At 46.0% G+C, this 14,584-nt stretch overlaps 1 protein-coding gene and 1 pseudogene across 2 annotated transcripts in view; both read right to left on the bottom strand.

Annotated features, from left to right (window-relative positions):
* BAIAP2L1 (BAR/IMD domain containing adaptor protein 2 like 1) overlaps nucleotides 1–977 on the bottom strand; it is a 95,859-nt gene extending 94,882 nt beyond the window's left edge. Inside the window, exon 1 of the mRNA XM_027611379.2 lies at nucleotides 647–977. Coding sequence (XP_027467180.1) covers nucleotides 647–697 — 51 coding nt within the window. The 5' untranslated portion in view covers nucleotides 698–977. The remainder of the gene's footprint in view (nucleotides 1–646) is intronic.
* Nucleotides 978–8,679: 7,702 nt separating this feature from the next.
* On the bottom strand, nucleotides 8,680–9,720 carry LOC113932069 (annotated as a pseudogene). The gene has a single exon (XR_003522953.2). The product of XR_003522953.2 is annotated as a 40S ribosomal protein S17-like (transcript).
* Nucleotides 9,721–14,584: the final 4,864 nt, after the last annotated feature.

Below are 14,584 nucleotides of genomic sequence, written 5' to 3'. Positions count from 1 at the left end.
GTTAGGTCCATCTTATCGGAACCTCGCCGAGCCGTGGGCGTGTCCAGGCGGAGGGGCTCGGAGCGCCGCGCGCGGCAGGGGGTCCCCGAGGGCGGGAGCGGACGCCGGGAGCCCGCGGCGCCCCCCACAGGCGCACCTGGCGCGGCCCGAAGCCCGCGCGCCGCTGGCGCTCGCCCCCGTCCCCGCGCGCACGAACGAGGCGCTGCTCTCGCGTCCGGGGCAGCTCTGGCGCAGCGGCCACGCCGGCGCGACTCCGACTCCGAGGAGCAGCCGGGCAGGAGAACGCGGCCCCCAGGGACGGGACGGAACCCCCCCCCCCCCCGCCGCCCACCACCACCACCCCCTCCTCCGACGCCCTCCCGGCACGTAGGGCTGTGAAATGCGGGGCCAGCATGGGCGTCTCCAGCGCCAGGAGGGGCGCGGGGGAGGGTGTTCCCGCTCAAAGTCCCCTCCTCGCCCCGACCCTCCCCCGGCGACGACCGCGAGCCTCCGCGGGGCCTCCCCGCTCCGGACTCCGAGCCCCTGTCCTCCACGAGTCTCGGGGCCCCCCCCCCCGCCCCCGCACTCCCGGCCGAGCCCCGCCCCCGGCCCCCAGGCCTCCCGCCCTCAAACCCCCGAGGTCCCGGGCCGTGCTGGGCTCGCTTACCCGGTAGGTGTTCTCCGTGAGCCGGTTCACCTCCTCCGGCCCCCGCGACATGGCTGCAGCCGCCCGGCGGGCGAACGCGGGAGGACGCGGCCGGGCCTCGTGGCCGCCCGACCCTGGGCGGCGGGAGCGCCGGGGTGCGGCTGAAAGGCCCTCGAGGGTCGGCTGCTCCCACAGCCGTCGGCTCCGAAGTGCCGGCGCGCTCCTCCGCCGCCAAAATGTCAAAACTTGTAGCGCCGCCGCTGCCGCAGCCACCGCCCGAGAGGAACTGAGGAGACGCGGCCTGACGCGGCCGGGCGAGCGGGGCTGGCTGGGCGGGCGGGGCGGCCCCACCTGAGGCGCGCGGGGTGGGCGGGACCGGGGTGGGCGGGGCGGCCCCACCTGAGGCGCGCGGGGTGGGCGGGGCTGAGAGGCAGGGACGGACGGGGAGGAGACGGGTCCCCGCCGGGGTGGGCGGGGCGGAGGCGAGCTGGGCCGAGTGGGCGGGGCGTCCCCACCTGAGGCGCCCGAGGCGGGGCAGCCACCCCCTGCCCTTTTACTGCCGTCAGAGAGCTCCCGGTGACGCTGCGACCCGGATCCCGCGAGGCGTCGGTACCTCGCGATGCTGTTCTACTTGGATAGAGCCCGCACGGGGGGCGGTGAGGCCCCGAGACCCACGCTTTCCGCGGGCGCCCCTCCGTGCTGCTTTTGCGGACTGCGGGAAGAGGGATCCACCTCCCCCAGTTGTATCGATTTCCCTACTTGACCCCCGTCCTGTGCACCCTACTCGCTGACCCCAAAGATCTGAGGGATCCCAGGGCATGGACTCTCGAGGATGGAGGAAGGGGCTGCCACCTGTAGTTTTGGAAGCTCCCAATGTATTAGAAACTTAATAAATGCCAAGATCTGGTTGCAGAAACGGCTGAACATTTTTAAACTTTACATTAAGAACGACCTTTAAGGGGCGCCTGGGTGGCTCAGTTGATTAAGCGACTGCCTTCGGCTCAGGTCATGATCCTGGAGTCTATGGATCGAGTCCCGTATCGGGCTCCCTGCTTCGCCCTCTGACCCTCCCCCCTCTCATGTGCTCTCTCTCTCTCAAATAAATAAGTAAAATCTTAAAAAAAAAAAGAACGACCTTTAAGCCAATGCAATGTAGCTGTGCTATTCACGAGATCGTTACTAGATTTAGAAAACCATGGTGAGCTGAGGTGTTGCGGAGGTAACTCTTCCTCTCAGAGTGAGCAGGTGCGTGGGTCCTGATGCTCCCTGTTCTGTCTCCGCCCCAGCCCCAGCCCAGACCCCGAGGATCCGGAACAGGCTTCTCCCGGCAGGAACCACGACTTAATATCTGAGACATCCTCCCAATAAGGAGGTCTTATTCTAGTTTTTAAAAAATTCCATTTGGGTGCAGTTGCATTTTAGTACGAGCTGTTAGGATATGAGGCTTCTAAACCACTCTTTTGATAAAGTTCAATTGGAAACGTACACAAAGAAGGCACTGTTCCCCAGATGGGAACACCAAGGGAATGAGATGTGGCTGGACTTAGAAACAACCACCTGGACTCCGGGACAATGTTATCAGGTTTTGCAGGTTATAAAACATCAGGCTTGGGGATCAAAAGATAATGTGTTCTTGGATGTTGGGGGAAATAGTACATCAGCCCTGGGTTTCAAGCAGTGGAAGCAGCTGCCTCCTTCCTTAACAGATTTCTAGCATTTGACTCCTAAGATTTGCCAAGTGGGTTCCATTCGCCATACTGAGATGAACTCATGACCTTACAATTACCACCAATATGTATGAGGCTCTTCAAGTATGTCTGCTGATTTTCATTTAAGCTTGAAAATCCCTGCCTTAACTTTGCAAGTCACCCTTTGTCTTAGCACTAACCTCTGTGCCTTCTTATGAATGGGGTCATTTCACTCTCTGCTGCAAGCCAGTCAACCGAGGAGCTGGAAAGAGAGCAGAGGCTTAACCTTTAACACCCCACAGCTCAGCAGTGTAGTTCAGAATCAGAAAAGACAGAGATTTACAAGCAATCATAAAACTAGCAAGTATCACAGATGGCTTGATTTGAGTGCCAAGGTTGAAATTTGATTAAAGGACCAGGTTCATAACTATGCAAGTCGACAAACAGATATTCAGTCATATTTAACTCTCCTTTGTGGAAATAATTTCCTGGTTAGGATCATCCTGCTCCGTTAGAAGTCTTTGAGAATGGTCAGTTCTTGGGCCACATGGATATTAAGAGTAGTGCCGTTCAGGGCGCCTGGGTGGCTCAGTTGGTTAAGCGACTGCCTTCGGCTCAGGTCATGATCCCGGAGTCCTGGGATCGAGTCCCACATCAGGCTCCAGGCTCAGCGGGGAACCTGCTTCTCTCTCTGACCTTCTCCCTTCTCATGCTGTTTCTCTCTCTCTCTCTCTCCCAAATAAATAAATAAAATCTTTTTTTTTTAAAAGAGAGTAGTGCCGTTCAGCTCCCAGCTCAGTAGGTTGGCATGTAGATGCCTGGTAAGTGTTTGTTGAACAAAAAGAAAAAGGGAGTATTGATTATCTGCTCTGTGCCAGGCACTCTGCTGGGGGGGCGGGCAGGGATCAGTGTAGGAGTGCAAAGTGAACTGGCCTTGACCCAAGCCTTTAATACATGTGCAAGAAGTAGAATTCAAGGAGGACCATAATGGAAGCTGTACAGTTGAGGCACTGTCAAATGTGCTGTAGGTGTAAAAAGGTGGGAGCAGCCCCCCCTACCCCCCCCACCCCCGGTGGCTCAGTCAGTTAAGCATCCAGCTCTTGACTTTGGCTTGGGTCATGATCTTCAGATCATGAAATTGAGCCCTGTGACAGGCTCTGTGCTCAGTGCAGCGTCTGCTTGGGATTCTCTCTCTCCCTCTCCCCGTGCTCATGCTCTATAAAGAAATCAATTGATCAATCAATAAATAAACAAATAAACAAATAAAAAAAATGTGGGAGACCTCTCAAGAGGCCATTTGTATTAGGCTCTTCAAGTACGCTTGTTGGTTTCTTGCAAACTTAAAACTAAACCTGAAGTCGCGCTAAGACTTGACGATGCTCAGGGCAAGGAAAGTGAAATTTGTAGAAAGGAATGAGGGGAGAAGCCGGAGAAGGTGAGGAGCAGCCACTTGGTGCAACAGTTTTTCCCCAGGTGAGAAAGCGCTGCTGCAGGCCTCCCCCTACCCAGAGCACAGCCCGAAGGAGAGCCGGCCTGGCTTCCCTGGAAATCAGCACCACACCTCCCCAGAGGCAGGCACCCAAGGTTTCCTCTTTTAACTCCTGCCCGAGTTGAAATAATCAAAATCCTGTTTATGTGAACAAGACTTGTAAGAAGCAGTTGCAGATGACAACATTAGTAAGACTTTGAAAGTTGCAGTCCAAACAGGCTCTTGTTTTGAGGTTTTACCTTCTTCTGAAGTTACCGTGCTGCCTGATGAGGGGCTCTCAGCCTGGATGGGTGCTCTGGGATGTCCACGACAATTCCCTATGTTTTGTGACACAAGAGGTCTCCACTGATATGATAGTAGTTTCGGGCAGATTCCCGTATAAAATACTAAGAGGGAGGATGGGGCTTTAAGTGTTCTCATTCTGCAAAAGCAAGCGTGGACTGAAGACTCATTAGCCATTCTGGAACTCTCTCCCAGTCCAAGCTGCATTAACTTCTCCAGCACACCAAGTTCATTGCTGCTGTAGAGTTTCTCACCAGCTGTTCCCTTGGCCTAGAATGTGCACCCCCCACCCCCTCACAGAATTTTCCCATGATTTGGATTTCAGCCTAGACACAGCCTCAGAGAGGCCCTTCCTTCACCACTCGACCTGAAGATGCTATTTTAGGTCCTCTCTATCATGGCATGCAAATTTCATTCTAGTAGTGCTGATCGCTTGCTATGGTAGGCTGGAAAATGGACCCCCAAGGATTTCCAAGTCCAAGCATTGGAACTGTGAGTGTTAATTTATATGGCAAAGAGACTCTGCGAATGGGATCAAAAATTTTGAGAGGAGGGGATTATCTTGGAATATCTGAACGGACTGGATGTAATTAATCATAAAGGGCCGTGTAAGAGGGACATAGAAGTCCGAGGAGAAGATGTGATGACAGTGCAGTGATGCACTTCAAAGGTGGATGAAGAGGCCACAAGCCGAGGAATACAGGACCAGGCCACAAAGAGCTGGAAAGGCAAATGCACAGAGCCTCCCGAAGGAACTACCCCTGCAGACACCTTGATTTCAGCCCCATGAGATTCATTTCAGATTTCTGCCCCAGAACTGTAAAAGAATAAATGCGTGTCATTTTAAGCTACTAAATGTGTAGTGATTTGTTTCTGTAGCAATGGGAAACTAATACGCTAGCTCATCTTTTCCTTGTTCATTTCTTTATTGATAGACTCTTTCCACCCCTTTCTCCCAATAGAATGCAAATGTCACCAGGGCAGGCGTGACTCCTGTCTGGGGCACTGCAGGCGCCTCGGTGCCTTGTACCAGTAATAGGTGCTCAAGAACTGTTAAGAAGATACACTTACGAGTTGGTCAAGATGCTCTTCATTTCACAAAAAAGCAGCTACATCAAGGGTTTACTTTTCCAGCTTTCAAAAAACAATAAAATAGACTGCGGAACAGATGGTGGGTCTGAAGTCCTTGACAGGAATATACAGATATTAGTTTCAACTCAACAAATATCAAAGGGTAACAAAACATAGGCATAAACAGATTTTGTGGAAAAGTCCTGAACTTTCTACAGTGTGCAGTGCATTGCAGAGTAGACACCCAGTCACTGTTATATGAATACCCTGAGAATGTTAGCGCTCAAAAAAGGGTAAATACTAATCTATTTACAAAAACACTAAATTATGTCCAGAAAGTATAGTGACTTATTAATATCTGGTATAAGTCCTCCTGAGAATTAAATGCAAAATGTATATATACTGTAAGCACTATAGGACCATGAAGCATTCAATGGGTTCCATAAGACACACGTGAAAACCAATTTTGTCATTTTAATGGTATTTGAACTACCTCTGCTTTTCAACTTTGTTCAGTTTTTTTAACTTTATTCAACTTTGTTGGAGAAAGCTCAAATCTTTTTTTTTTAAAGACTTTATTTATTTGACAGACAGAGAGAGAGAGAGAGAGAGAGAGAGAGAGAGAGCAGGAACACAAGAAAGCTCAAATCTTAATCCATCTCCTCTGTTGTTCATGAATTACTAACTAGTACTGTGGAAATGTTATTTTGTTATTTTCTAGAATGGACATGTTATTCAGCAACACTTTATTAGTTGTTGTCTCTTGTGTCAAAGAACACTTAAGCTTGTAACAAAATCGGAACTGGAGATTTGAAAGGGCTCTCACTACTGACTGATAGTTTATCTGGGCACAGAAATCATATTTCTCTTTTACATTTTTCACGTATTTATCTTTCTGTGCTGCATTCTGGATAATTTCTCCAGAATTATCCTCTGAATCACTCTTTCTTTGGCCGTGTCAAATTCCGATGTAATTAATCTGTCCACTGAGTTTAAATTTTAATACTTTTTATTTCTATAATTCTATTTGGTTCTTTTTCAACTATCACTGTTAAAAAAAAACAGCTTTATTGAGATGTAATTCACATACCATACGATATACCTATTTAAAGTGTACAAATTAATGGTTTTTAGGTTACTCATGAAGTTGTACAATCAATTTTAGAACATTTCATTGCCCCAAACAGAAATCCTATAACCATTAGCTATTACTCCCCATTTTCCTTCAATCCTCTCCCTTATACTAAATCTACTCTCTATCACTGTAGATTTGTCTACTCTGAACATTTCATACAAATGGAATCATATAATATGTGTGATCTTTTGTGATTGGTTTCTTTAATCTAGCATAGTGTTTTCAAGATTCATCCATGTTATAGCATGTATCAGTACTTGATTCCTTTTAATTGTGGAATAATATTCCATTGTATACCCTCTTGTTTATCCATTCATCCACTGATGGACATTTGGATTGTTTCTACTTTTCGGCTTTTGTGAATAACACTGCTGTGAACATTTGTGTATAAGTTTTCATGTTTTCTTAGGTACATATCCAAGAGTGGTTTGCTGGGTCATTCTATGCTAGACGTTTTTGAGAACTGCCAAATGGTTTTTCAAAGTGGCTGCATCATTTTACATTTCTACCAGCAATGTATGAGGGTTCCAATTTTCCCACATGTTTGTCAGCTTTTGTTTTTGTCTGATTATTATTATTATAGCTACCCAACTGGGTATGAACTGGTAGCTTGTGGTTCAGATTTGCATTCTCTAATGGCTAATGATATTGAGCATCTTCTTTTTTTTAAGATTTCTTCATCTGAGAGAGAGAGAGATAGAGAGAAAGCGCGTGTCAGCGGGGGAGGGGGGTGGGGGGAGGAGGGCAGAGGGAGAAAATCCCCAAGCAAACTACCTGCTGAGCACAGAGTCCTACTTGGGGTCCATTCCCACAACCCATGAGATCACAACCTGACCTGAAACCAAGAGTCGACGCTCAACTGACTGAGCCACCCAGGTGCCCCTCGAGCATCTTTTCAGACATTTATTTCATATCATCTCTGGAGAATATCTATTCAGTTCCTTGACCCATTTTAAAATTGGGTTATGTTATCTTCTGATTATTGAGTTGTCAGTGTTTTTCATATATTCTGGATGTAAGTCTCTTATTAGATATATGATTTACAAATATTCTCTCCCATTCTGTGGGTTGTCCTTTGAAACACACACACAAAATTTAATTTTACACCCTATTTATCCATTTTTTTTCTGTTGTTACTTGTGATTTTGGTGTCATATCTAAGAAACCTTGCCAACCCAAGGTCACAAAGATTTACCCCCATGTGTTCATCTAAGAGTTCTATAGTTTTAGCTCATATTTAGATTTCATTTTGAGTTAATTTTTGAATATAGTGTAAGAAAGGGTTCCAACCTCATCCTTCAGCTTGTGGATATCCAGTTGCCCCAGCACCATTTATTGAGAAGATGATTCTTTCCCTCATTTGAATTGTCTTGGCACCCTTGTCAAAAATCAATTGACCGTAAATGTAAGGGTTTATCTCTGGACTTTCGATTCTATTCAATTGATCTATATGTCTATCCTACCACTGAACTGCCATACTGCCTTGATTACTGTAGTTTTCTAGTAAGTTTTGAAACTGGGAAGTGTGAGTCCTTTGACTTCTTCAAGATTGTTTTTGGCTATTCTGGGTGCCTTGTATTTCCATATCAATTTTAGGATTTGCTTGTTAATTTATGCAGGAAAAGCATCTGGGATTTTGATAAGGGTTTTATTGACTCTGTAGATCAATTTGGGAAGTATTACTATCCTAACAATGTTAACTCTTCTGATCCATGATCATGGAATGTCCTCCCATTTATCCAGGTCTTTCATTTCTTTAAGCAATGTTTTGTGTAGTTTTCAAAGTATAAGTTTTACACTTCCTTTTTTAAAAGATTTATGTATGTATGTATGTATGAGAGAGAGAGCTCAAGCAGGGGGAGGGGCAGAGGGAGAGAATCTCAAGCCGACTCCATGCTGAGCACAGAGCCCAACGTGGGGCTCCATATCACGACCCTGAAATCATGACCCGAGCTGAAATTAAGAGTCAGATGCTTAACTGATGGAGCCACACAGATGCCCCTACCTACACTTCTTTTGTTAAATTTATTCCTAAGTATTTTTTGATGGTCTTATAAATTGAACTGTGTTCTTGTTTTCATTTTCCAATTGTCCATTGAGAGAGTACAGGAATATAATTGATTTTTGTATATTTATCTGGTAACCTTATTATCAGATTGAGGAAATTCCCTTCTAGTCCTTGTTTGTCGAGTGTTGTTACCTTGAAAGCGTTAGATTTTGTCAAATGCTTTTTCTATGTCTATTGAGATGATCATGGTTTATTTGGTCCTTTGTTCTGATTTGGTGTATTACAATGATTAAACTTCTGTATTTTGAATCAGACTTTCCTTCTGGGATAAATTTCACTTAGTCATGGTATATAAGCCTTTTTATTATCGGTGGATTCAGTTTGCTAGTATTTTGCTGATGACTCTCACATCTATATCATAAAGAACATTGGTGTGTTGTTTTCTTGTGATATCTTTGACTGGTTTTGATAACTGGGCAATAACTGACCCTATAGAAGGAATTGGGAAGTGTTCCCTCATCTTCTATTTTTGGAAGAGTTTATGAAGAATTGGTATTTATTTTTCTTTGAACGTTTAGTAGCATTTGCCAGGGAGGCCAACTAGGTCTGAACTTTGTTTTGTGGGAAGTTTTAAAATTGCTAATCTAATCTCTTTTTATAGGATCTTCCAGTTTCTTTTTTGGAAGTTATTTCCTTATGGTTTCTGTTCCTTCATCTCTGTAATCATTTACAATATTATTTTATAGTCTCTCCCAGAGAGTTCTGTGTAGTTTCTGTTTACTTGTTTTATTTTGTCTGGTTTGGTTATTTATCATTTCATTTAGCCACGATTGTGTTTGCTGATTCTCTATCATGGTAAATCACAACATTTCCTTATCTGTTTTGGGAATTTGTCATTGTTGTTGTTCAAGGTTCCACATGGTGTTTTGGAATTCATTCCAACTGTAGGCTGAGGGACCTGCAGTTTGGACAGACTGACAAGGTCTAAGAATTTCAACATTTCCTTAGTGTCAGGATCGACTTCAATGATTTCCTGATCCAGGGTGGAGACCCGAGCAACATAATCATCCCTCTTTTCTCTCTCCTCCTCCTGCAGATCGATGAAGATACCACTCACTGGGCCCCTCTCAATCCATTTCATCAGATGTGTGACATAGCCTGTGATCTTGCTGAGGGGCTTCTTGCCGGGAATAACGGCGATCTCCTCACACATGAGCTTGTTGGTGTGGGAGTCATTGTCTAGGCACATGTAGTACTTCTCAGTGGTGACCAGGCTGCCTTCTTCATGGTTTTGGTGTGAATGCAGCCCACGTTGGCGGGCCTGGTAATTATTATGAGGTCATCTTTAGTGGTGATCCACTTTGTGTACAAAAACCTCCTGTGGCCTGGGTTATAAAGTGTTCCTCCAGAAAAGCTTTGCATGTGTTCCTGAAGGGCACTCCCAAAAGATCACCAAGAGTGGGGCACCTGGGTGGCTCAGTTGGTTAAGCATCTGACTCTTGATCTCAGCTCAGGTCTTGATCTCAGGGCCCTACTTTGGAAAAAAAAAAAGAAGAAGAAGAAGAAGACTATGAAGGAAGTGTATAAAATTCAGTGTTTGCACCTGCCCCATGTCACAGGCTTGGCGGGTTAATTTCTCTTGGGATGGTATTTTTTTTTTTCTACTAAACACCCCAATGAAGCCAAATTCCTCTGTCCTCCTCCTACCCCAAAAGTGCTTTCTAGTGCCCCTCTTACTGGCACGCAGTAAGGGTCCCACTGGTATGAATGGGTCTTAGTGTCTACTCTCCATCTTGCACAGGTCACAAGTCCTTATACAAGTGGAACTTAAAACATTCAAAACCTCTGACCATTTGGGCCCATCTCCAGCTCCAGCACTCCCACCCCCACCCCCAACGGCCGCCATATCATCTGTCCCGGGGGCTTGTTTTGCTTCCCTTTGTGTTTTTGGCATCTGGTGTTTCCTTTTTTCTTCCCCCCAAACTCAGCTGTGTGTTAAAATATTTTTGTTACATTTTATATGTAATTTCGAGTATTTATAGCTGGAGGAATTCTGGGTTGTATAGTCTGCCAGAAGCGTGAAAGGGCCTTTGTAGCCTCCATTTGAAACTGCTTATGGTGTGATAAGAACGGGCTAGGAGGCCGAGGATCACATTCCGGTTTGCCTCTATCAGGATGCAGGACCAGGCACGGCATTTCCCACTTCTTGGTCTCAGTTTTTGTTCACCTTCAGAATCGGGTGGTTGGTCTTCAAGTTCCTCTCAGTTCTAAAATTCTCGGATTTTTTTTTTTTTAAACTTCTGTCCACAGCACTTGCTCTGAACTCGAATTCTCTATGTGCAGTTTGGCCTCTCTGAGGAGAGGCTGTTTGCCAGAGGCCACGATAACCTGAATTCTTTACTTTTCCAAGGGCAGAAAGGGAGAGACACTTGTCTGTTGTCCTGAAAATCCCTCAGTGATTTGGCTTCATGGGGGAAATGGCTGCATTTGCAGAAATGGATCTGCCTGGCCTATCTTCATTTGCCTTGTCTTTTATTTTTTCCATGGGAAAACATCAGCAGAGAAAGTTCCAGCCTTTCTTTTCCTGAGTATCTTCGTTTTCTGTACTTAACAAATGCCAAACATTGACCACATCTGCAAATTTCCTCTTTGTAAGACTTAAATTCTTGCACCGATTGCCCAATACTTTATCTTGATAGACAAGCGCAGTAAGTTCTGGAACAATTTTACCTTGAGCTGGGTTTTTTTTCCTTCTTCTTGGAGAACAGACTTGGAGAAAGACACTCTGTCATGGAACACTGCATCAAAAACTAATGATGTAATATATGGTGATTAACATAACAATAAAAAAATAAAAAAAAAACTCATAAAAAAAAAAAAGAAAGACACTCTGAAGTGCTGTTATAGAAATCTATGGAGCCAGATAGACAATTCTCACGTCCTTCCCTGAGGCTGCTGTCCCAGCCGCGAAGACGGAAGGATCCCCGGATTGTCGAGCAATTCCCCAAAGTGAACATCAGGGGGTGCTGAGAGGGTGGAATGTAATGGAATATTCTTTTCCACTAGGACAATTTGTCTTTCAACACTTTAATTCTCTTTCCGAGACAGTAAAGGTTTGTCTTTGATGAACAGATTTTTCTGCACCTCCTCCTTATTATGCCCCCATGTTTGTGTTCATGCATCTGCCTGGTGACACCTCACCGCAAGGGTCCCTTCAAGCTTCAATGCCCCCTGGCACTTCCAGTGAATTTGTTTCTAGAACAGCTCAGACTATCTGTAACCTTTCTCTCTATCATTGTCCCCCTGCTCTGACTCCGAATTTTCATGGATCTATGAGAGCGATAAATGAAGAGGAAAATGCAACCGTGTCACTAAAAGGGGAAATATTAGCCCAGAGGATCTTGAAATTCAGCATAAAATGAAAATTTCCATTAGGCAAATGCGTGCAATTATAAATAATTAAGCAAAAACCTTGACTAGTAATTTACGTGTTTCTTTAAAAAATGTCCCTCCCGTTGACATTGACCAAGAAGCAAAAGAAGGCTGAAGAATCAATGGAAACTGTGCTGAGTCCAAAAGGCAGATTTTGCCACTTAAGTCAGTTTGTAATGTCCCATTAGTATCCGATCGCTATAAAACTTTAAGCATGCGTTTGGCTATGATGTCAGGCAGGACTCTGGGCCCAGAAGTAGGAGTCACAAATTCATGGCGGAAAGAGCTTCACCATTTTAATACTCTCAAAGGATGCACTGACCAACTAAAAGCTTGCACCCTATGCATTATTTGTTGTTTTGAGAGATCTTTAAAGTCTGCAGTTCCTATAGCCTTGGTAAGGGAACAAGCAGGCATATGATGTCAGATACTCAATGCCCCTTTTCTATGATAGGGTCTGGAGAGGAAGAAACTTGAATTTTTGTTCTCCTTTGCAATTAGGAATGACAAAATCGACACCGTCCTCACCAAAGAGACAAAGTAAATAAACAAAGGTCTGCTGAGAAGGTAAAAAGCAAAGGAGTTAGGGTTCGTTCAGGCAATTGCTTGCTTGACCCCCTAATAACTTCCTAGAAAGCAGATGGTCCTGTCCATGAAAGAGGTGGACGCCATCTTTCGAGCTCCAAGCAGCAACAAGACTGGTGTCAAAGAATTGAGATTGATGTGTGGAAAGAGAGAGAACGGGACCCTGTCAGCGCGTGAGCACTGAGTTTTCTGTTCTTTGCAGCTGAAGGCATTCCTAAGTGACATATATTGTAATTAAAATTTGGGGAATTTGTGATTGTGTTGATGTCAACATATACAAAACATGATGAATCTTCAAATGAAAAATCCAAAAAGTGAGAAAGCACTTTTTGAAACTTTTAATACCTTTAAATGTCTTCATTTCGGGGATGACCATATTTTGGAGATAAAAACGAAAAGATCTATGGACTGCCACATAAGAATATGATTATGGAGACCAGAGTGGGGAATGTTATTGAAATTGGGACGCTCCTGGAAAATCCTAGAAAATTGTCTTAAGAGTTTATATCCTTAAGCCACTTTTTAAAAGCACTTTTATTTTACTTTAATCAGAGAACGTAATTTTTATACCCACTTTCCAAGAAATACGTTTCTGAATAATTTTTCAAGGTTGGCAAATAAAAGCCTTGTAGAGATAAATCATCCACTTTGCTTTTGAGTCAGTCACTGTTCCCACAAAACAACAACAGTGACAATATCCCCAGAGGACACAAAAAGGAAAGTATTCATGCATTATTATTAGCTAAAAAAGATGATCCATCTCTTGGCCTATAATTGAGCTCATAATTCTTGGAAGATTTCCCCTGTAATCAGTGGCTTTCTTCCAAACACGAAAAGAGATGAGATTTTTGGCACAAAGTGTCATTCGAATCTCCTTGGGGGGTAAAACATTTGGATCTTTGATATTAAGCAGGCAGAATATCTGGGTGTCTGCATTTCCTCCCATTCTGATTGAGCTAGCTGTTGGGTTACTGAGTCGGCTCTGGTGTGTAGACTCAATGCCTCTTCCTCCGTGTAGATACAGCAGGGGGATAGAGGAGTAGTTATTTGTGCCCTGCGGCGTTCCCAGACCGTTGTAAGCCTGACATTGGAGTAGCCAATGTCTACTGGCATTGGAGTAGCCCTGGGCGCCTGGGGCCGGTCCCCATTGCCACGTGCTGACTCCGGTCTCCTGCTGCCATTGGAATGGGCTAGAGTGTGACGACAGTGTCCCCGGCATGGTGGGAAGGTTAGTTTCTAGTCTCAGTGATAACGGCCCCTGTATGACTTGGAGCCAGTCATGCCGTGTCCCTGGACCTGTGTGCCCTAATCAATAGGAGTGGGGGTAGACAGTATTGCAGATGACTCTGAGGGTGGTTGAGGGGCCATGCTTTCCTTAGCGGCCCTTCTCCAGAATTGCAGCTACCTGGCCAGGCTCCCCATCGGAAGCAGCTACATAGACCAGGGCAGTCGCCCTGCTCTGGGGCTACTGGCCAGGGGGAGGCCCAGGAGGGCTAGAGCTGCCTTAGCGGAGGCTGCAAGAAGGTCACGGGTCCCTATTCTGAGGCTGTAGCCTGCCCACCCGCCCCCTTCGCAGCTGCCTTTGATCTCAGATTGTTCCATTTCACTGTCAACACATTGCAGCTCACCCTGAGATCAGCTGGCCTGCTTTTCACCCCCACCCCAGGCTCCAAGCTTGGTTGTAAAGTCATAGGGAATTTCCACACTCCTCATGGGCAGATGCATCCAAAGTTTTGCTATTATTATTATGACTTTTTGAAGGGTGAACACTTTCTAACTTGACTTTGACTTTTAGCAGTAGCGACAGTAGAGAAGGGGACCAACCACTGACGGCCGGGCGCCCAGGCTGAAACTCTGCTGGGCTCCCCCGTGGCTCCCGAGCCACTCTTTTTTTTGGGTAAGATTTTTTATTTATTTATTTGACAGAGAGAGAGGCAGAGAGAGAGAGAGCACAAGCAGGGGGAGCAGCAGACGGAGAGGGAGAAGCAGGCTCACGGAGCAGGGAGCCCAACAGGGGGCTCGATCCCAGAACCCCGGGACCATGACCTGAGCCGAAGGTAGATGCTTAATTACTGAACCCCCCGGGCGCCCTGGCTCCCCAGCCACTCTTGGCAGAAAACCACTTTGGAGGAAGTGGGACAGGCTGCTGGAATTTGGGCCCACACCCCAATCTCTGATCTCAGCTCCCTGATTCTTTCCAACCCGGCTTAGCCCACCTTCTGTGGCAGGACTCTCGCCCCCCCCCACCCCCTCTGCCTTTTGAAATCGT

The sequence above is a fragment of the Zalophus californianus genome, chromosome 10 (assembly GCF_009762305.2).
Source record: "Zalophus californianus isolate mZalCal1 chromosome 10, mZalCal1.pri.v2, whole genome shotgun sequence".
NCBI classification, from domain to species: Eukaryota; Metazoa; Chordata; class Mammalia; order Carnivora; family Otariidae; genus Zalophus; species Zalophus californianus.
The sequence above is the reverse complement of the archived record's forward strand: the minus strand, read 5'-3'. Positions and strand labels throughout refer to the sequence as shown.